At 38.6% G+C, this 24,033-nt stretch overlaps 1 protein-coding gene across 3 annotated transcripts in view; it reads left to right on the forward strand.

The window, feature by feature from the left end:
* The window catches only part of PCSK5 (proprotein convertase subtilisin/kexin type 5), a 445,528-nt gene that overhangs the window by 279,335 nt on the left and 142,160 nt on the right, over positions 1-24,033 (forward strand). For all 3 annotated transcript variants that reach the window (XM_049710824.1, XM_033440255.2, XM_004276376.4), the window contains exons 13-16: positions 1,696-1,832; positions 9,934-10,077; positions 14,098-14,200; positions 15,747-15,940. In XM_049710824.1, the coding sequence (XP_049566781.1) occupies positions 1,696-1,832; positions 9,934-10,077; positions 14,098-14,200; positions 15,747-15,940 (578 nt within the window). The remainder of the gene's footprint in view (positions 1-1,695; positions 1,833-9,933; positions 10,078-14,097; positions 14,201-15,746; positions 15,941-24,033) is intronic.

Here is a 24,033-nt window from a genome sequence, read left to right on the forward strand (position 1 = left end):
TAGAGGGAGCCTCAAACACATTGATAGAACACTTTAAAAAATCAGAATTGTAATGTATTAAGTTATAATGAGATTAGACTGGTTATTTTTGTTTTTAGAAGGGTGCATTTTCTCCCAGTGGGAAGATGCACATGGAAGTTCAAATGATAACCACCAGTTTCCTTGGTGAACAGGAAAGTAAAGCAAGGAGAGGTGATTGTATGTCTTAAATAGCTGTCAACATCCACTTGTCATGACCTTTGTATTTGTCTGCACTGAAGGACAGATATGTCCCAGTAATTGGACACGGTTGCTCCTAAGACAATGCTAGAGATGCTTTTCCCTCTCTGTTTGCCCCAACAGAAATAATAGATGTATATAATTTTTTTAAAGTACTTAAAATTTTTTTTTCTCTTGCCCCATCTTTCATTTTCTACTTTCTGGGTCCCATCTCTATAGAAATGTTTTGGATATTTCTTCAGAAATAGTCAAATCTCCATCACACGCCTATGTAAATAATATGCCTGCTTCTTCATATGCTAGCCTTATCCATATCTATTTTATACATATCTATTGACATCTCGATTCTTGATTCGGATTCTCTTTATTTTTCTTTATATTTTGTATCCCTCAGGATTGCTTCACAGAAAACAGAAGTAATTCCAGTGATTTCAAGCAGGAAGAGATTTCATATAGGGAATTAGGAACTTAGAAAATTATTAGAAGGGCTGGAAGGGCAGAATTTAGGCTGCAGTTCCAGGCATGACTCCCTGAACTGGATAAGATGAATGGGCATGGTTTTTCATTGAGGAGTAATTTACATACAATTCACTTTTTAATGTGAATAATAAGTTTTGACAAATATATATAGTTGCATAACCAGCCATTATTTTCAAGGTATAAAACAGTTCCTTCATTCCCAAAACTTCTACCATGCCCCTGCTTCCTACCTCCTAGCCCCTGACAGCCACTAATCTGTTTCTGTTTAAGTAGTATTTTCTAGAATGTCATATAAATTGAATCAGATAGTGCATGATCTGTTGTGTCTGACTTTTTCCACTTAGCTTAATGCCTTCAAAATTCATTCATGTTGTTGCAGTTATTAGCAGTTCAACAGTTTTTATTACTAGGTAGTATTTCATTCTGTGAATATACCATAATTTGTTTACCCATTCACCAGTCGATGGACATCTGAATTGCTAACAGTTTTTGATGATTATGAATAAAGCTGCTGTGAGCCTTCATGTGGAGTTCTTTGTGTGGACGTATGTCTTCACTTCTCTTGGGTAAATATCTGGCGGGGCGGGGGGGTATTGTTTCGTCATATGGTAAGAATTGTCAAACTGTTGTTCAGAGCAGCTGCACCATTTTGCGTTTCCATCAGCACTGTAAGAGAGCTTCAGTTTCTCCACATCATCAACTCTTGGTACTACCAGGCTTGTGAGTAGCGTCTTAGCCTAGGTTCCCTGATACCCACATCATTATCCCTCCCAGATTTGTTACTGGACAGCCAGCCCCATGCCTGTTTCCCTCTGGTAGAACAATGATATGCATATATTTGGATCTACTAATCGGTGATGCCCAGGATGAAGACAACCTCCAGGGTTGAGCTGAACATGCTGATAGATACAGAGAGATCAGTGATCATGGTCTTGACTTGACACTCACTAGATTTTAAATAACATACAAAAACAATGTTTTATGGTTCTCTCTCAGGCTTTTTGATCATTCCATGGAAGGATTTAAAAATTGGGAGTTCATGACCATTCATTGCTGGGGAGAACGAGCTGCTGGTGACTGGATCCTGGAAGTTTATGACACTCCCTCTCAGCTGAGGAACTTCAAGACTCCAGGTAGGAACTCCCTTTCTCTAATTTGATTTATTGTACAGAAAAATGATAGAGTATGTTCTGGCCAAGGAATGTGTTTCACATTCACATATCAATTTTATCCTTTATCATATGATCCTGTGCTTTGAGTTGTTTTCCTGTACTCCAATTCTCAAGATCACCATTAGAAAAGTAGTAATTTAAGGATACGAATTCAAGAATAAGTATTTAGATATAAGTACAAGATGAAACATGACAGCTATTCATTGATATTTCATAATATATGGTCCATATCTCTAACCAGCTTCCCTTACTTTCTTTGTCAATAAACAAGCCAGCCTTGTCCACCTACAATGGGTAAATTGCATGGTCATAAGAGGAGACAAGTTCCCTTGACTGTCTTTTTTCTGAGTTTACTTTCAATTTAATTTTCAGTGCAGACAAGACATTGAGCCTGGCCTATGCCAGCTAAACTGGTTACCACTAAAGAGAATGCATGATAGGATTCTGCCCTTTGTGAGCCCAGGAGCTAAGTAAAGAGAAAACTTTCCTGATACGTAAAACATGGAAATGAATGATGTTAATAGAGTTCCTTTCAGGTGGTCTGACTCTGTTGCCGCACATGGCCTATTTCCCTCTTCTTGCTAACGTATGAACCTTGTTTGTAACATAAAATAAGGAAAAGTACAAATGCAGCATGAGATGGGAGGTTGAACAGTATCTTTGCAGCAGCCTGTGTTGCCTGTGATGGAGCCCTAAGTAGTACTTGGCTCAGTAACAAGTGATCTGTTTGATAACTACCCCAGCCTCCCACCCAGCTGTGGACCCATCTTCCATCGTCTAATAAGTTTATGCGTCTCAATGCTCTGTCCAGTCCATCTGCAGAAGAACCAGGCTTGAGGGCAGTTTTAGGACTGCCATCTAATTCTAAGTCCTCTCCTCATCACAGAATAATTTAACCCAACATTCTGTAATTAACTGTAAGGGTGTGATTCATTCGGATACTGTGGGTTGCATCGGGCAAAAGAAGCAAACAGCAGAACGCAGGCGTGAACCGTACATTTGCCGCTCTTTTGCCCACCAGTCAGGGAAAGTTACTCATTCTGAGAGATCCATTTATTTTCTGCACGCAGTTTAGCCATCTCTTTTCCCTTATTCCGTGATGTGGTTCATCTGTGTTGCCACAGTGGTCCCATATTCAGGGAAATCAAAACCAGCATGGTGGCAAGGTCCCAATGAATCAGGATAAAAGTTTTGTGAAAGAGTATCCGGGTCCAGCTCACTTCCAGCATGCACCATGGACGTAATGGTTGTCAAGGTTTTATTCAGAAATCAGATGTTTGTCAATAAGGCAGAGTTGATAGAAAACATTCAAATAAACTAGACCCTGGTTTCTAGACAACCTTCACTTGTTCCTAATCTAGTTAGTTCCCAGGACCTTCCTCTCTCCTTCCCTCTTCTTTTCAGGCCAGGCTTACTGCTCATGCTGTGGAGATGTGCCGTGTCATGGCGCTCAGGGGCAATGGCAGGCATGGTGACTGGACTGGGCTGCCCTGACCAAAGGGCAGCTCCCAGGAGATCCATCAGCACGTGTCACTACAGGGCTGTTATATCTCAAGAGATCCCAGAGAAATAAACACTGTCCAAACGTGGCAGTTGTGTACCAACAGGGGTGCAGCCTAGGGTACAGACATAAGGGGTGCATTATCTATTGATAATTTAAGACAGTTATAAAAGTGACTCTTTGATAAAATGCTCCTCCCCACAAGCATAGACTGCACCTAGGGGCATACTAATGGTAGACCTGGGGTTGGTGTGCAGGCATTAGAGGCTAACATAAGTCTCTCTGCCCTCAAGGAGTTCAGAGTCTATCCAGAGTTTACTGTGATTATCTGTGTTAAAAGCTCTCTGCAGTGTTCCAGATCATGTAGAGTTGTCCATTTCGTATCACTGGCTTCTCCTTATACTGTTTAAATGTTTGCGTTTAACCCCAGTCACCTCCAGTCATCTTAGAGATGTTCTTTTGTGTCAGAAGAGAGATACCCTAATGCTATATAGCCTGGGGTCAGGAGGCTTTAATAGAAACACATGGTCTCCGGGTATCCTTTCTTCAACCAACCTTTCAGTTCGGAATTAGACACAACTTTGAAAAGGGACTTTTACTTTTCTCTGTGTGTTTCTATCATTGTTCCCATGGTGTACAGTCCTCTAATTAAATGAGGGGTTTCTTTAGTAAGCTACTCGAAATTCAGTTGGAGACATAGAATCTTCTAGCCCAATTAAATGGTAGAATCATTCCCAAGTATGGAGGTTCCTGGCTCTAAACTGAGTTTATATTTGTATATTATTTCTTCCCATTTGCTTATTATTAAAACACATACTAAGGATTTTTGGAGGCATTTTTGTTGTTGTTTTTGTTTCATTGCATATTAAATCTATCTTGGGTTTTCTATCTTGGGCAGATTGCATCTAAGTGTTAGCAAGTAGAATGGATTTTTTTCTCATTCTGCATTTACACTGCTATTTTTCACAAGATGTTGCAGTATCTATTGCAAAGTCTGCTATAGAATTTAGCAAATGGAAAAGTGATAGGGGAGGGAAAAAGTGACGGCCCAAATATGGCAGCGTTTGATGCGAATTGTGGCAGAGATCCTAAGGAAATAAAATTACATAATAAGTGAAAAATAAAGAGAGAAACTGCCCAGCGGGCTTATGATGTACTTCAGAAATGGCACCAAGGGAAATAATCAGTTATGAGTCAACACTCTTTAAACATTTACAAGGGTAAACTTTTAGATAAAATCATCTTAAGTTAAATGGACCAGGTTTTAGAGTAACTGACATAGTGTCCTTGTATTATGTGTTCCATGTGTGCACTTGAGAGATGCCATATGGAAAATAGGTTCTCTTTTGCATTGCTACCTAACGGCAGTCAGATTGGTCATTAATTTCAGGTAGTCATTCATTTCTTGACACTACTTGAAATTTTGAGACTGAACAACACCCTAATTATGAATAGGATAGCCATTAACAAGTGAGTCCAAAGAAAACCTGGCAGAGGTCAAACCAAATATAAACCAGTGTGCTGGCCCAATGCAGATGTCAGAAAACAATGAATGTGGCCCAGAATATGTTCATTTTTAAACTTCAAGTTGCTAAACTCCTAGAAATGGCAAGGAAGGCAGAATTATATAATAGTTTAAGAATGCAAGATTTGGATACATAATTTTTTTTAATTGAAGGATAATTGAAATATTAGTTTCAGGTGTACAACTGTATGATTTGATATTTGTATGTATTGTGAAATGATCACCACAGTAAGTCTAGTTAACATCCATCACCTCACATAGTTACAAAATTGTTTTTCTTGTGATGAGAATTTTTAAGATACACTGTTTTAACAACTTTGAAATATACAGTACACTACTATTAACTATACTCACCATGCTGTACATTACATCCTCAGGACTTATATGTTTTTTAACTGGAACTTTGTATCTTTTGACCCCCTTCACCTATTTCACCCACCCCTACCTACCCCCTGCCTTTGGCAACCACCAGTCTGTTCTGTGTATCTATGATTTGTCTTTTACTTTTTGTATTTTATTTTTTTAAGACTTCACATGTAAGTGAGATCATACAGTATTTGTCTTTTTCTGTCTGACTTCAACTTAGGAAGGTCCATCCATGTTTTCACACAAGGCAAGATTCCCTTTTTGTGGCCCAGTAGTAGTGTGTGTGTGTGTGTGTGTGTGTGTGTGTGTGTGTACACATGTATATACACATATATTTTCTTTACCCATTCATCCGTCAGTCGACATTTGGGTTGCTTCCTTGTTTTGGCTATTGTAAATAATGCTGCAGTGAACATGTGGGTACATGTAACTTTAAGAGTTAGTGTTTTTCTTTTGTTTTTCAGATAGATACCCAGAAGTGGAATTGCTGGATCATATGGTAGTTCTATTTTTAATTTTCTGAGGAACCTCCCTACTGTTTTCTGTAGTGGCTGCACCAATTTACATTCCCCCCAACAGTGCACAAGGGTTCCCTTTTCTCCACATCCTCACCAAGATTTGTTTTTTTGATAATAGTCATTCTAACAGGTGTAAGGTAATAGCTCATTGTGGCTTTGATTTGCATTTCCCTGATGATTAGTGATGCTGAGTGCCTTTTCATGTTGGCCATCTGTATGTATTCATTTGAAAAATGTTTATTTAGATCCTCTGCCCATGTTTTAATCAGATTATTTTTCTGCTATTGAGTTGTATGAGATCTTTACATATTTTGGATATTAACCCCTTACCAGATATATGATTTGCAAATAGTTTCCATAGGTTACCTTTTCATTTAGTTGATGGTTTCCTTTGCTGTGCAGAAGCTCTGTAGTTTGATGTAGTCCCACTTATTTATTTTTGCATTTGTTCCCTTTCCTTTTGTTGTCAAATACAAAAAATCATTCCCAAGATCAGTGTCAAGGAGTTTACCACCTAGGTTTTCTTCTAGAGGTTTTATGGTTTCGGGTCTTACATTCAAATCTTTAAGCCATTATGAGTTAGTTTTTTGTGTATGGTGTTAGATAGTGGTCCAGTTTTTCTAACACCATTTATTGAAGACTGCCTTTTCCCCATTGTATATTCTTGGCTCCTTTGTCGTAAATCAATTGACCCTATATGTGTGGGCTTATTTCTGGGTTTGCTATTCTGTTTCATTCACTTATGTGTCTGTTTTTATGTCAATACCATACTGTTTCGATTATTATAGCTTTGTAGTATAGTTTGAAATCATAGCACGTGATACCTCCAGATTTGTTCTTCTTCCTCAAGATTGCTTTGGCTATTTGGGGTGTTTTGTGGGTCCATAAAAATTTTAGGCTTGTTTGTTCTATTTCTGTGAAAAATGCCTTTGGAATTTTCCTAGGGATTACATTGAATCTGTAGATTGCTTTGGGTAGTATGGACATCTTTACAATATTCTTCTAATTTATGAGCATGGAATATCTTTCCATTTATTTGTGTCTTCAATTTATTTCATCAATTTCTTATAGTTTTCAGTGTACAGATCTCTCACTTTCTTGGTTAAATTTATTCCTAGGTATTTTATTCTTTTGATGCAGTTGTAAATAGGATTGCTTTCTTAATTTCTCTGATAGTTCATCATTAGTGTAAAGAAATGCAACAGATTTTTGTACACTGATTTTGTATCTTGAAACTTTTCTGAATTTGTTGCTTAGTTCTAAGTTTTTTGGTGGAGTCTATATGTAATAGTAACAGTTTTACCTCTTCCTTTCCAACTTGGATGCCTTTTCTTTTTCCTGCCTACATCCTTGTTCCTGATTTATTATGTTGATATATGTTCCCTCTATAACCACTTTGTTGAGAGTCTTTATCATAAATGGACGTTGGATTTTGTCAATGCTTTTTTGCATCTATTGAGATAATTATATGAGTTTTATCCTTCATTTTGTTACTGTTTCAAATCATATTGATTTACATATGTTGAAACATCCTTTCATCCCTGGAATAAATCCCATTTGATCATGATGTATGATCCTTTTAACGTATTGTTGTATTCAGTTTGTTAACATTTTGTCGAGGATTTTTGCATCTATGTTTATCAGGGATTTTCTTTTCTTGTGGAAACCTTGTCTGGTTTTGATATCAGGGTAATACTGGCCTCATAAAATGAGTTTGGAAGTATTCTTTCCTATTCTATTTTTTGGAAGAGCTTGAGAAGGATTGGTATTAATTCTTCTTTAACTGTTTGGTAGAATTCACCAGTGAAGGTGTCGAATCCTGGACATTCCTTTGTTAGGAAGTTTTTGATTATTGATCCTTATAGTAATTGGTCTGTTCAGCTCTTCAATTTCTTCATGATTCAGTCTTGGTAGAGTGTATGCTTCTAGGAATTTATCCATTTCTTATAGGTCCTCCAATTTGTTGGGTATAATTGCTGATAGTAGCCTTTTATGATCCTTTGTAATTCTATGGTATCAGTTAAAATGTCTCCTCTTTCATTTCTGATTTTGAGTCTTCTCTCTCTTCTTCTTGGTGAGGCTACCTGAAGGTTTGTCAATTTTGTTCAGAGTCCTAGGGGACCCATGAGCCTAAGCCACACTGGCCACCAGAGCCAGCAACCTAGAGGTGTCCCCTAGGTGCCAGCTGAGAGTACAAGCTCCTTTCTTGTTCGTACCAGCAAGCTGGAGCAGGCCAAGGGAGAACCAGATGGCTCCAGTGAGCCTCCATGTTTGGACAGTATTCAGTAGGCCCTTTTCTGTATGTTAAATTAGATGCCTGACCCTCGGCCAGTGCTTTAAGATAAGCAAATAAGCCTTTTTCATGGAAATTCTGGGTGCTTTTCAGTCGACTGCCTCTGCACAGCACCCTGGAGTGAGAGTCCACGCAGGTGAGCTCTTTAAGAACTGCTCAGTTCACTACGGTCTTATGGGTCTTGTGGACCCAAGGCCCTTTGGGTTTCAAAGCTACATGGTTTGGGGGCTCATCTCTCAGGTGTAGGTCTTAAAAGTTTTGGTACCCAATGTGGTGCTCAAACCTTTCACTCCTCGGGGAGAAGCTGGGGGTTTTTGAGTCCCCTCTCGATTGTGGGTTGTAGCACTGGGGGGTGGGGTTTATGGTAAGATGCATCTAAGCCTCTCCTACCCATTTTGACCTGGGGTTTTCTTGTTTGCCTGATGCGTAGGAGCCACTCAGTTAGTTTGGGGGTTTTTTTCCAGAGGAAATTGTTCCATATGTGGCTACAGATTCAGCAAGTTTATGGAAAGCAGTGAATTCAGGATCTTCCTATATTACCATCTTAAATCAGAACCCCCAGATAGATTTTGATATCAGTCTGTCCTCTTACTGCCCTTGGGAAAGTTACCAACCTCTGTGCCTCAGTTTCCTCATCTACATATTGGGAATACAAGTACCTATTTCCCAGTTGTTGAGACCACTGAATGGAATAAAACTTATTTAGCGTATAGTAAGTACTTACAGAAAATAAGCATCAATTTGATGGTGATTATAGTTGCTGATAGATGAATTAGCAGACACCTGAAATTCATCCCTCTCTGGGCTGTGACAGAGCCCAACCCTAACCTTGCCTGGATTCTCTGTATTAGGCCAAGGTGAGGAGGAGATCTAAGGTGGGGGGAGGGGTATCCTACCTTCCTGCCAGCATATTTCCACATTTTTCATGGTTTTGTCTTAATAACTTTTATTTAAGATTCATATAAAAAAAAGAACCAAATTAAGCTTAATGGCCAGGAGACAGCTGTTTTCTGTTTGTTTACTTTTTGTATTAAAGACTTTAGTTTTATAAAGCTAAGAAATAAATTTATAAATAAGGATTAACTAAAGCAAATGTTCCTTGAAAGCCTACATCCAAAGGAGGTAAAACACTTCCCTCACATCTCCAAGCACCCTTGACCAGAAAATGCTCTATGACAGCACTGCCTAGTAGAACATTCTGCCAGTGGTAGAAATGTTTCCTGTATCTGTGCTGTTCATTGTAGCGGCCACTAGCCACATACGGCTACTGAGTACTTGAAATGTGGTCTGAGGAACTGAAGTTTTAAATTTTAGTTAACTTAAACGGAAACATCCAAATGGATCTAGTGGCTATCATTGGCCAGCACGTGTCTACAGGATAATGTAGTGATGTATTCTTAACATTTCAGGTGGAACAAAGTAGTTGTTTTCATCTTTTTTTGATAAACAAGTCAGATAATGCCAACAGGTTTTTTTGATTTATGTAAGACCTTTATACCTAGAAAAAGAAGGCCTTCTGTAAAATCCTGGGATTCTCTTAAATATCCATAATTTGAAACTCAGCCCTTGATCCAGAAATCTGAGATGTGTTTCTCACACACACACACAAAATGCTGATTCAATTAAGGTGTATCCTACGTTTGGTGCTCAGTAAATACGTGGTATGTGAATTATTAAATAGTTAACTCTGCAAGCGTTGGAAAATGCGTTTCTAGCCCTGTATCTGATGCAGTGATTCATATGAATCTGTTTCCCACGATTCTCCTACTCTTGCTTTGTCCTCAATGAGAAGGAATTAAAGAAATTATGAAGCTGAAGAGGGAATGTTTGGTCATGCTATGCTTTCATTGTTTCCCAAGGTAAATTGAAAGAATGGTCTTTGGTCCTCTATGGCACCTCCGTGCAGCCATACTCACCCACCAATGAGTTTCCTAAAGTGGAACGTGTCCGGTATAGCCGCGTTGAAGACCCCACTGATGACTATGGGACAGAGGATTATGCAGGTGAGCTGGCTTCCAATGGGGAGGCAGGCTAAGGAAAGAAAGCTCATGCCTCATTCCCCCAAATAGATAAACCTCTACTCATATCCTGAGAGATTTTATTCCATCTTCCTTTCTATCCCTTAGATATTGGCATGTGTACATTCAACTATTCAAATATTCATGTTTTTTTCTTCAAAGCTAAAATCACACTGTATATAGAACATTCATATTCTTTTTTTTCCATTAAAGGTATCATTAAGAGCATATTTCCCTGTTGTCAAGTATCCTTAGAACACATATTTAAAAGGCAGCATAATAGTCCATCCTGTTGTAATATATTTAATCCATAACCTGGGATGTGTAGTTTGCTTAGAGTTTTAGACTATTTTAAATAAGGTTTCAATGAGTACCATTATCAGTTTTTGACTATATCTTTGACTATGTCTTTAAAATAGAGTTCTAAGAATTACTGCATCAAAGGGAATCATCAGTTTTAGGGCTTGGATATGATTTGTCATGTTGCTTTCCAGACAAGATATACCAGTCTGCACTGTGACCACTGTGTGAGTGTTTACTACACTCATTCCTGCCAGCCTTGAGTGGAAAGAAAAAAGTAAAAAAGAAAGAAAAGAACATGTTTAAATTTTTATAGCTTTGATTGCTAGTAAATCTAAACATTTTTTCCTTTGTGTTCTCTGAATGAAATATGTCTTTTACTCACTTTTCTATTCAAAGTGGCAGCAATTTTCTTATTTATAAAAACTCTTTGTATGTCATTGACTCCCTCATTGTCTCATATTCGCTGAAAACATTTTCTCTGTTATCACTTGCTTCCGAAACGTACTTTTTGTTTTGTGTTGTTTTGAGAGAAAAAGAAAATTGGAGAGCAGAGTTTATCATTTCAGATAACATTTGTAATTTCTTTTTTACAGAATGTTTCTTCTTTAAAATCTGCTAAATATTCACATGGATTATTTTTTTGTAATCTTTGATTTTTAATATATTTTGTGAAGTGAAGTTCTGTCTTCATTTTCCAAACAGACTAACATCAATAGCTGAGTTGCCATCCTTTCTTTTATTAGTTTAGGATGTTTCCTTTATAACAGTATGGTAAGTTCTTATACCAGGTCTCTTCTGGTACCATCTTTTCCGATTTACCAATCTAATAATTCCTGATCCAGTAGCACCCACACTGTATTTTAATATCTGTTGAACGTCTACTTGTTGTTCTCATAGCAATTCTTAAACCCCCCTTTAAAAATCTCATTGAAATTTAGTTTGAATTTACATGCAATCTCATGGGAAGAACTGTTTTTACAATACACAGTCTTTCCATCCAAAACATAGACCTTATCCCATTTTACTGAAATCTTTTAATTTTATGTAGTGTTATTCTTGTTAGTGTTATTTCTAAGTATTTTAGGTCTTGTTGCTACTGTAGTGGAAAATATTCCATATTTTCTAACTATTATATGCTGGTATCAGGGATATCTGTTGGCTATTGTGTGTTTATCTTACATCTGGCCATTTTGCTTAACTTTATTAATTTGTATGTTTTAGAGCTGATTTTCTGGGGCAGTTAGGTACTGTAGCCATATCATCTGCAAATTATTTTTTCTCTTTCCCAGTGTATTTCTGATTCCTGTCTTGTTGCATTGGCTACCACTTCCAGCAGCATTCAGTCCTTCTGGGATATCATATATAACACTTAATGAACAAAGCTTCTCCTAATGGAGAACTGTTCCTAAATAGCAGTTTAACATACCTTTAGACAGGAACTTTTTTTTTCTTACAGCTCAGCTCTCTAAGATTCTTTTTCATTAATCACTTTAACAGAGTATTTTTTAAATAAATATGCATTTGGTTCCTTTTATTCTAAATAGGTGGTATCCCTGTGTCAATAATAAGCTTAGAGAATTCAGACCAATTGAGCTAACCAGAACTAGATTGTGTTCAGTTTCTGTCTTATTTTGCTTTGAGCTTATAACATTACTACTGATGTTATAACCAGCAAACCATTTTGTCTTCTCTGATAGGAGAAAGTATATCTAAAAACATAAATGGAGTATAATAGTACTATATTACTATGTGCCTTATGGTATGTTTCCAATTCAAATTTTGGTAATGTTAAAATTCTGAACAGTTATATATCTTTGTGGTTTTTCTCACTACATCTCCAAAATGTCCACATTGGTGCTTGTGAGAGAACAAAGACAGTTATTTCATTATTACCCAGAAACCTAAAATGCTAAATTGCATCTGGGACAGTTTAAGATTATGAAAGAAACAGCACAGCATGTGAACTTGCCATACACAGCTCTTTGGCACATATCAAGAATAAGTGGTTTGGGTTGTTTTAATTGTAGAAATCATCCAGTGAAAATTTAGGGCCACCCATGATTCCTTTTCTTTGGAGCTGTGATTTTCACCTTCATTAGGAAGTCAGCCTCTCTAGAGGCACAGATGGCATTATCATAACCAGATCTCTGTACTGTTTCATCGAATTCCAGGGACTGTGGGACCCACAGCCGGGTGCACTTCAACCCTTACACAGCAGAGACACTCTCTCCTCATGTACCATAGCAGTCAGCTAAAATGTTCCAAGTTGCACTAGCTGTGGAATTTAAAGATCAGTTTTAAGGCTTTTGGGAAAATAGAGATAAACAGTGCTGTCAAATGACTCGTGATTAATCAGGAATATACTTCAAGTCTGCAGCATTTTGAAATAACTCATTTCCATTCAGATCCAAAGGTCATGATTTACTACCCGTAAGTAGGAGACCTGGACTAAGAATAAGAAGCAGGACCTCTATTGATCCCAACTCTCCTAGCCATATGATACTGGACAAGCCACTGTAACTCTTGGAAGATCGTTTTTATCTGTCAAATGACGGTGTTTGACTACTAGATTTTTCTCTAAGTCATTCCTCCCCACTTCTACCATTTTACGTTTCAATTCAGTAACTGTAGACCATAGTCCTACAATGACTAAAGGAGACCAAGTTTCAACAAAAGTAAGTCCTTTTTATTAAAATAAGTATGGCTTAAGACATTTGGCTCAAGACATTTCTGGGACCCTTGACTTACTTTTTGTGCATTTCATGCACCATGTTTATTGCTAGTTAAAATCATATGAGTTTTCAATGGGAAAGAGCTTCAAGATTATATGAGACCAAATCTCTCAAAATATGGCAAACAAGAAAAAAGGGAGTTAGTCAAGCAAGCAAAATATCTATAACTAGCCCATGTCATTAGAAAACTTTTCATCAATCACAAAGTAGCTCCATCCTTCTGGCATTTTTTTTTTCTGCCTCTGCAGAGAATACACAGCGAGAGAGAGATTAGGAACCTTCATCCCAGGTTTGGAATTCTTTAAGCTTGCTTGCATCTTTAAAATGTGTGTGTAGTTTTCTTTTGTTGAGCTGCCCATTGGCTTATGGGTAGGATGCAATTTTAAATCTATTATCTGTGCCTGAAGTACCTGCTTTGTAATCCAAAATGAGATGCGGATAAAATTGTGCCAGATGCCATAATGACGTTTCTTGCTGGCTCCAGTATCTCAGAGGTACTCAGTGGCTTTAATGACCTCGGATGAGAGAGACAATCTGGTCAGGGCATTGAATAACAACCCTTTTTTCCTTTCTGTCAACAGCTTAAATTCTCATTCTTCTATCCGACATTTTTATCATTATGCATATTTAATTGCCATCAGTTTTTTTCTACTTGCTGCAATGGCATTGTTCTTTTGAATTCTGAATTATTGTCTTCTCCCACAAGGCAACCATATGTGTGCTTTGAAGACCAGGCCCTGACTAGGATTTACATGCTTGATACTTAGGTAATTCAGGTCTTCCCCAAAAAAGTCAAGAGTTCACTCTGGGCTTACAGCCACATTGAACATTACTCCACCTCACTGCATTAGAAACCCTTAAAGAAAACTCTCACTGCCTAAGGGAGAAAAATACCTATTTATAATTCAAGGTGAAGCTTACCTGCTTTAAAATCATTTTTTCCAAGTGTTGTTCTGATTTCTTTTGGAAGGTCCCTGTGACCCTGAGTGCAGTGAGGTAGGCTGTGATGGGCCAGGACCGGACCACTGCAATGACTGTTTGCATTACTACTACAAGCTGAAAAACAACACCAGGTAAGAGAGAAGCCACATCAGACCCCCTGAAGCACGCCCCCTGGTGTTCCTGGGAGCTCCCACAGGGTCACCACAGGCAGTGTGTTCCATGTTCTCCCACCAGGACCAAAGCCCAGAAGAGATGCTGCTGCCCCCCCCATCCCCCGACCCTGTCCCATCATTCAGAACGGTGAAACTGACACTGAATTACAAAACATCAAATGGACCCGTAGGCTAGGAAACTGCAAACGTCTTTCCTCACATTTCAAAGGATGATGGGGAGGGACTAGCTATGCACATGCCTGGTCTTCCCCTCTAGACCTTTCTATCCCGTTGATGTTTGATGCCACAGCTGCATTTGCCCTTCATGAAAATGCCAGTACACAAGCCAAATGGATGCTTGCCCGAATTCCCCAAAGTGTAAGCCCTTCATGTGGCTGGTCCCTGCACGTTCTCACTACTCCACTCTGGGCACTGAGGCGGGCCTGCTTGGACCCTGCGCTTCTGAGCCCCTGGCTTCTGACTCAAGCAGATATGTACCCACAGGGAAGGCCAGGGAACAGTGACTGCCCATCAGAGGCTGTGCTCTTCCAGGCGTGTCTCTCACATCCCTACCACCTCCCCCTCCTCTTTCAGGAGGAAACTCACAGGGAGCCAACTTGCAGTGCAGCCATACTCCAGTCACCCAGGCGTGGTCCTGTTCCTCTCACATCCATGCTGGAATTTCAATTCCTTAAAGCGAATATAAAATTAAATTTTTTAAATGTCTAAAAAAATTTTTTTTTATTAAAAAGAATAAATTCCTTAAAGGGAAAGCCCCTTGGCTACCTCAGCCCCTCTCATTAGCTCCTAGACTTAGCAAATGCCTGATGTTTAATTGGTACTCAGTAAGTACTTGTTAAATGAATACATAAAGCCCAGACCTTCAGTTATGGGCAAGCAAGGTAGTCATTTTTTTATCATAAGCAACATACATTTTTTTTTTTTTTTTGGCCACACCGCACAGCTCGCAGGATCTCAGTTCCCCAACCAGGGACTGAACCCAGGCCACAGCAGTGAAAGCCCGGAATCCTAACCACTAGGGAACTCTCTAAATATATTTATATTAATTTAGACAGTAGCATACAACCACCATCACCCTCACCACCCATACACACAGGATTCATATAACAAACACAACAATAGAAGTAACCCCTTATTAGGGCCTTTTTGCATAAAATCATGGTTTGCACGTGTTTTCCCTTCAACCCAACAGCACAACCTTCTTGTTGAGACTCAGTTTCTAACCATCATCCCCTTTAAAGAGCTAGACCCGAACTGGAAGATGATGGTTTGGACCAAGACATGCCTTACTTGGTGGACTTGGTATTATGTAACTACAGTGCTACGTCAGCACCCTACATAGGAGAAGGCTTTAACCAACAGAATTTGGCCCTTTGGATGTGGTGTTACCATCATGGTTAAAAAGGATTCTGAGAGTGAGGACAGCTATGTGCTCAGCACCTCACTCACTCAGGACTGAATCTCTGGTGACGCTGCCCTTCTTTCTTATCATTCCACAACGCAGGATCTGTGTCTCCAGCTGCCCCTCTGGCCACTACCACGCTGACAAGAAGCGATGCAGAAAGTGTGCCCCCAACTGCGAGTCCTGCTTTGGGAGCCATGGGGACCAGTGCCTGTCCTGTAAATATGGATACTTCCTGAATGAGGAAACGAACAGTTGTGTCACTCACTGCCCTGATGGATCGTATCAGGACACCAGTGAGTCGATTCCAAAATTTGGTTTTTAGAGAGGAAATGTAAGGTTTTCACTTGATTGATCTTGGGAGGGCTAGTCCTCCTCCATGAAATCTGGGCCTTAACATCAAACAGGATCTAGGCAGTTTTTAAGAGAACACTTTACAATTGTTTTGTGAAAATGAATTTGTAGAAAAATCTGCAAAAAAATAATTTATGTAAAAATGCCTATAACTAACTGAATCTGGGGATGAGCCCGAGGACCCCTTGAAGCAGTGACTTGCTAGGAGGACCCACAAGACTCAGTATATCATTGTACTCGTGAACTCACAATTATGACTTATTACGGTAAAAGGGTACAGAGTAAAATCAGCAAAGGGAAAAGGCACATGGGACAAAGTCTGGAGGAAACCAGGTGCAAGTTTTCAAGAGTTTTCATCCAATGGAGTGACACAGGATACGTTTCATTCCCCCAGCAACAATTTGTGACAACATGTATGAAATGTCTCCATCTACCAGGGAACCTCCCTGGAGTCTCAGGACCCGGGGTTGTTATTAGGGCCTGGTTATGAAGGCACCCTGTACCTGGCACATACCAAAATTCCAGACTCCTAGAAGGAAAGCTGGTATTCAACGCAAACCATGTTGTTTGTACAAACTGTTTAGGCTCCATGAGCCACTCTTATCAGGGTGGTGGGAAACTTCATAAAATCCAACTTCCCAGATGTCAGCCATGGGCCAACCTTATAAGGATAGCAGCCAGGCCTGCTCTTTTCTGCGCACTACGCAAAGGAAGCAGGCCCCTATACGATATCGACAAGGTTAAAAACGAGACTTTCATGTAAATGGAGAATGGAAATATGTCAGTGACTTACCTAACCCATTAATGAGGAAACCTACAAGGTGATAAGTGGGTTCAAAGACTATCAGGTATCTTAGTCCACCAGGAAAGGCAAAATGAGTTAGAGACAGAACTGAATAATATCCTGCATGGCAATACAATTAGAATTTGGGGGGGTTATTTTTTCAAATGGACAGAAATCATTTGGAACTTTATCAAACAGAAATCTGTAAATTAGCATGTGGCTTCACAGAATGTGGGCTCTAATCAAATGCCATTAGTGAACAAAGGTACATTGCCTGGAGAATTCCATAATCCTTGGGTACACCTCTTTTTGACAGTGTTCTGGTATGGCCCTGACAAGGGCTGCAGGTATCTTTTGCTGTATTTCTGAGCTCTGGATAATTTGTCTGAACAAGAGATTTAAAAAAAAAAAACAAACAAACAGGCAAGAATTTTGAAGTGGATACTTTTGCTACTTAACAAGTCAAATTCACTCTTCATTCAAAAGCAGGCTTTTCTCTATGAGGGAGATGGGGCTCTTGGCTTACCCTTTAGAGCAATGGGGATGGGTTCTCCAGTAGTTTTTATTTTCCCCAAAATTTGGAACATAAGCTGCAATGTGACGAAGAAAGGGAAAAATGAGAATGGGGAGGGGACATAAGGGATCAGAAATAAGTAGTATTCCTTAAAGAAAACATTCAAAATTCAATCAGGAAGGCTGAGCCCTGGAAAAGATGCCAGGAGAGGTCACAAGCCACCACCACCCTCCCGGACCCCAGAAGTGGTCATGAGCTGCCTAAGCCACCATGGTGTACTCCGGGGGCGCACCTGAGCTGCCACCGCCACCAAGAACCCCAGGAATGGCACCAGCCATCACATCTGCATACCCCATATTAAGGGGCTAATGATCAGCACATGCTGAGGAAAGAGGCAACAGGCATCTCTACTAAAAACAGCCCTCGCACCAAATATATTAAACCCACACAAGCTACACAGGGATGCCCCCACATATAAATAGCCCCCACCTATAAATAGCCCTCCAAGACCACAGTAGATAATTGTTTCTCCTAAACTCACAGAGTAAGAGAAATATAAGTAAAATAAAGTAGGGGAGGAACCATTCCCAGTTAAAAGACCAAGAGAATTCCCCTGAAAGAACAAACAATGAAACAGACCTCTTCAGTCTAATAGACACCAATTTCAAAAAGGAGATAATGAAAATACTGAAGGAATTAAGAAAGGCTATCAGCAGGAATGCAGAATACTGTAAAAACGAATTAGAAACTATAAATAGGAACCAAGAAAAATTAGAAAACTCATTTGCAGAGACAAAACTGAGCTAAAGGCATGAATAGCAGAATGAATAATGCAGAAGAATGAGTAAGTGACCTGGAAGATAGAATAATGGAAATCACCCAATCAGGACAGCAGACAGAAAGCCAAATGAAGAAAAATAAATGAAAGCAATATAAGAGACCTATGGGATAATATACAGCATGCCAATCTATGCATAATAGGGATTCCAGAAGGGGAAGAAAGAGAAAAGGGGATCAAAAATGTAATTGAAGAAATTATGGCTGAAAATTTCCCAAACCTAAAAAAAGAAACAGATATCCAGGTACAGGAAGCACAGAGGGTCCGAAACAAGATAAGCCCAAACAGACCTACACCAAGACATATTATAATAAAAATGGCAAAAGTTAAAGAGAGGATTGTAAAGGCAGCAAGAGAAAAACAGAGTTAATTACAAGGGAACCCCCATAAGGCTATCAGCTGATTTCTCTAAAGAAACATTGCAGGCCAGAAGGGAGTGGCAAGATATATTCAAAGTCCTGAAAGGGAAAAATCTGCAACCTAGCACACTCTACCCAGCAAGATTATCATTTAGAAAAGAAGGAGAGAGAAAGAATTTCTCAGACAAGCAAAACCTAAAGAATACAGCAGTACTAAACTGATCCCAAAAGAAATATTGAAAGGTCTTCTCTAAATAGAAAAGAACTAAAACTCTGTAGGAAAGAGAAAATCACAACTGGAAAGTAAATCACTTAAATAAGCCAGACACAGATTTTTTTAAAAATCAAAAAATTTCTGTGAAAGTGATGATAACCATAATGAACAGCAAAAGGATGAAGATGTAAAAGAAGACATCAAAATCATAAAATGAGGGCTTCCCTGGTGGTGCAGTGGTTGGGAGTAGGCCTGCCGATGCAGGGGACATGGGTTTGTGCCCCGGTCCGGGAGGATCCCACGTGCCGCGGAGCGGCTGGGCCCATGAGCCGTGGCCGCTGGGCCTGCGCGTCCGGAGCCTGTGCTCCGCAAGGGGAGAGGCCGCAGCAGTGAGAGGCCCGCGTACCACACACAAAAAAGAAAAAATCATAAAATGAGGAGAAGGAGAGTAAAAAATGTAGATTTTTTTCCTCCTATAATGTGTTTGAGCCTATACGACTCCCAGTCTAAGGCAAGTACGTATAGGAAGGGGTTAACATACTTGAAAAACAGGCTAAGCACAAATCAAAAATGTACAGTAGATTCACAAAAGCCAAAAAGAAGAGAACATAAGTATAATGCAGAAGAAAATTATCAAACCACAAAAGGAAAAAAAGAAAGGGACAAAAAAGAAATATAAAGTCAATGGGAAAACAAGGTTTAAAATGGATACATTTAAAATGGATACATACAAGGTTTAAAATGGTTACCTACAAGGTTTAAAATACATTTAAAATGGATACATACAAGGTTTAAAATGAATACATATCTATCAATAATTACCTTAAATGTCAATGGACTAAATGCTCCAATCAAAAGACAGAGTGGCAGATTGGATAAAAAACAAGAGCCTACAATATGCCACCTACAAGAGATCCACTTTAGGGCAAAGGACACACATAAATTGAAAGTGAAGAGATAGGAAAAGATATTTAATGCAAATGGAAATGACAAGAAAACAGGGGTCACAATACTCATAGCAGTCAAAATAGACGTTAAAACAAAGGCCATAAAGAAAGATAAAAAAGGACACTATATAATGATAAAAGGACCAATACAAGTAGAGGATGGAACACTTGTCAACATATATGCATCTAATGTAGGAGTACACAAATACATAAAACAAATACTAACACACATAAAAGGAGAAACTAACAGGAATACAATAATAGTAGGAGACTTTAACATCCCACTCACATCAATGGACAGATCTTCTAGACAGAGAATCAATAAGGCAACCGAGATCCTAAATGATACAATAGAACATTTAGACTTAATTGATATTTTCAGGACATTACATTCAAAAAAAACAGAATACACATTATTTTCAAGTACACATAGAACATTCTCTAGGATTGACTACATCCTAGGGCACAAAACAAGACTCAACAAATTTAACAGTACAGAAATTATCTCAAGCAACTTTTCTGACCACAATGGCATGAAATTAACCACAGGAAAAGAAATCAGAGAACAATGATGAAATGGAGACTAAACAACATGCTACTAAAAAACTAACGGGTCAGGACCTCCCTGGTGGCACAGTGGTTAAGAATCCGCCTGCCAATGCAGGGGACATGGGTTCGAGCCCTGGTCCGGGAAGATCCGACATGCCGCAGAGCAACTGAGCCCGTGCACCACAGCTAGTGAGCCTGCACTCTAGAACCCGTGAGCCACAACTACTGAGCGAGTGTGCTACACCTAATAAAGCCTGCGCGCCTAGAGCCTGGGCTCCACAACAAGAGAAACCACTGCAATAAGCCCACACACCGCAATGAAGAGTAGCCCCCACTCACGGCAACTAGAGAAAACCCACATGCAGTAACAAAGACCCAACGCAGCCAAAAATAAATAATTAAAAAACAAAAAACTAATGGGTCAACGATGAAATCAAAGAGGAAATTTAAAAATACCTTGAAACAAATGATGATAAAAACAACCACACAAAATCTATAGGATGCAACAAAAGCAGTTCTTAAAATTCATAACGACACACACCTTCCTCAAAAAACAAGAAAAATCTCAAACAACCTAACCTACCACTTAAAAGAATCAGGAAAGGAAGAACAAATAAAACCTAAAGTCAGCAGAAGGAAGTAAATAATAAAGATCAGAGAGGAAATAAATGAAATAGAGATTTAAAAAATAATAGAAAAAAATCAATAAAACCAAGAGCTGGTTCTTTGAAAGGATAAACAAGACTGACAAACTTCTGGCCAGGCTCATGAAGAAGAAAAGAGAGAGAACCCAAATAAACAAAATAAGAAATGAAAAATGAGACGCAATAACTGATGTTGCAAAAATACAAAAAATCATAAGGCAATACTATGAACAATTATATGCCAACAAGTTCTACAACCTACAAGAAATGGACAACTTTCTAGAAACACAGAGCTCAGCAAAATTGAATCAAGAAGTAGATAATTTAAACAGACTGATCACTAGAAGTGCAATAGAATCTGTAATCTAAAAACTGCCTACAAACAAAAGTCCAGGAAAGATGGCTTCACAGGTGAATTCTACCAAACATACAAAGAAGAATTTAATACCGATCCTTCTCAAACTCTTCCAAAAAAATTGAAGAGGAGGGAACACTCCCAGAGATATTCTATGAAGTCACCATCACCATATACCAATAAAAGACAAAGGCACTGCCAAAAATGAAAATTACAGGCCAATATCTTTGATTAATATAGATGCAAAAATTTTCAACAAAATATTAGCAAAACAAATCAAGTAACACATAAAAAAGATCATACACCATGACCAAGTGGGATTCATCCCAAATTCACAAGGATGGTTCAACATACACAAATCAATGTGATACACCACATAAATAAAAGACAAAAAACACAAGATCATCTCAGAATATGCAGAAAAGGCTTTTGACAAAATTCAACACCCATTTCTGATAAAAACTCTCCAGAGAGTAGGCACAAAGGGAACCTACCTCAACATAATAAAGGCCATGTATGACAAACGTACAGCTAACATCATACTCAATGGTGAAAAGCTGAAAGCATTTCCTCTAAAATCAGGAACAATTCAAGGATGACCACTCTCACCACTTTTATTCAACCCAGTTTTGGAAGTCCTAGCCATGGCAATCATAGAAGAAAATAAATAAATAAAAGGAATCCAAATTGGAGAAGAAGTAAAACTGTCACTGTTCGCAGATGACATGATACCATACCTAGAAAATCCTAAAGATGCTACCAGAAAACTACTAGAGCTCATCAGTGAATTTGGTAAAGTTGCAGGATACAAAATTAATACACAGAAATCCGTTGCATTTCTATAAACTAACAACGAAAGATAAGAAAAATAAAGGAACAATCCCATTTACCATCACATCAAAAAGAATAAAATATCTAGGAATAAAACTACCTAAGGTGGCAAAAGACCTGTACTCAGAAAACTATAAGACACCGATGAAAGAAATCGAAGATGACACAAACAGATGGAAAGATATAGCATGTTCTTGGATTGGAAGAATCAATATTGCCAAAATGACTACACTACCCAAGGCAATCTACAGATTCAATGCAATCCCTATCAAATTACCAATGGCATTTTTCACAGAACTAGAACAGAAAAGTTTACAATTTGTATGGAAACACAAAAGACCCCAAATAGCCAAAGCAATCTTGAGAAAGAAAAACGGAGCAGGAGGAATCAGGATTTCTGACTTCAGACTATACAGCAAGTCTACAGTAATCAAGACAGTATGGTACTGGCACAAAAACAGAAATATAGACCAATGGAACAGGATAGAAAACCCAGAGAAAACCCAGAGATAAACCCATGCACCTATGGTCACCTTACCTTTGACAAAGGAGGCAAGAATATACAACGGAGAAAAGACAGGCTTTTCAATAAGTGGTGCTGGGAAAACTGGACAGCTACATGTAAAAGAATGAAATTAGAACACTTGCTAACACCATACATAAAAATAAACTCCAAATGGATTAAAGACCTGAATGTAAGGCCAGACAGTATAAAACTCTTAGAGGAAAACAAAGGCAGAACACTCTTTGACATAAATCTCAGCAATATCTTTTTGGATCCATCTCCTAGAGTAACAGAAATAAAAACAAACACAAACAAATGGGACCTAATTAAACTCAAAAGCTTTTGTGCAGCAAAGGAAACCATAAACAAACTGAAAAGACAACCCATAGAATGGGAGAAATATCTGTAAATGATGTGACCATAAGGGAATGGTCTCCAAAATTTACAGTTCATGCAGCTCAATATCAAAAAAACAAACAACCCAATCAAAAAATGGGCAGAAGACCTAAATAGACATTTCTCCAAAGAAGACATACAGATGGCCAAGAGGCACATGAAAAGATGCTCAACATCACTAGTAATTAGAAAGATGCAAATCAAAACGACCATGAGATATCACTCCACACCCGTCAGAATGACCATCATCAAAACGTCTACAAACAATGCTGGCGAGGGTGTGGAGAAAAGGGAACCCTCCTGCACTGTTGGTAGGAATGTAACTTGGTACAGCCACTATAGAGAACAGTATGGAAGTTCCTTAAGAAACTAGAAATAGAGCTACCATATGATCCAGCAATCCCACTCCTGCATATATACCAAGAAAACCATACTTCAAAAAGATACATGCACCCCAATGTTCACTGCAGCACTATTTACAATAGCCAAGACATGAAGTAACCTAAATGTCCGTCAACAGATGAATGGATAAAGAAGATGTGGTACATATATACAGTGGAATATTACTCAGCCATAAAAAAGAATGAAATAATGCCATTTTCAGCAACATGGATGGACCTGGAGATTGTCATACTGAGTGAACTAAGTCAGACAGAAAAAGACAAATATCATATGATATCACTTACATGCAGAATCTTTTTTAAAAAATGATACAAATGAACCTTTTTACAGAACAGAAACAGACTCACAGACTTAGAGAACGAACTTATGGTTACTGGGGGAAGGGTGGGCGGGCGGAGGGATAGAGTGTGAGTTTGGGATTGACATGCACACAGTGCTATATTTAAAATAGATAACCAGCAAGGACCTACTGTACAGCACAGGGAACTCTGCTCAATATTCTGTAATAAGCTAAATGGGAAAAGAATTTGAAAAAGAATAGATACCTGTATATGTGTAACTGAATCACTTTGCTGTACACCGGAGACTAACACAACATTGTTAATCAACTATACTCCAATATAAAATAAAAATTTTAAGGGGAGGTGGAATATAATAAAAGGTATTTATGACAAACCCACAGCCAAGATAATACTCA

This window comes from Orcinus orca, chromosome 6 (assembly GCF_937001465.1).
Source record: "Orcinus orca chromosome 6, mOrcOrc1.1, whole genome shotgun sequence".
In the NCBI taxonomy this organism is placed as follows: Eukaryota; Metazoa; Chordata; class Mammalia; order Artiodactyla; family Delphinidae; genus Orcinus; species Orcinus orca.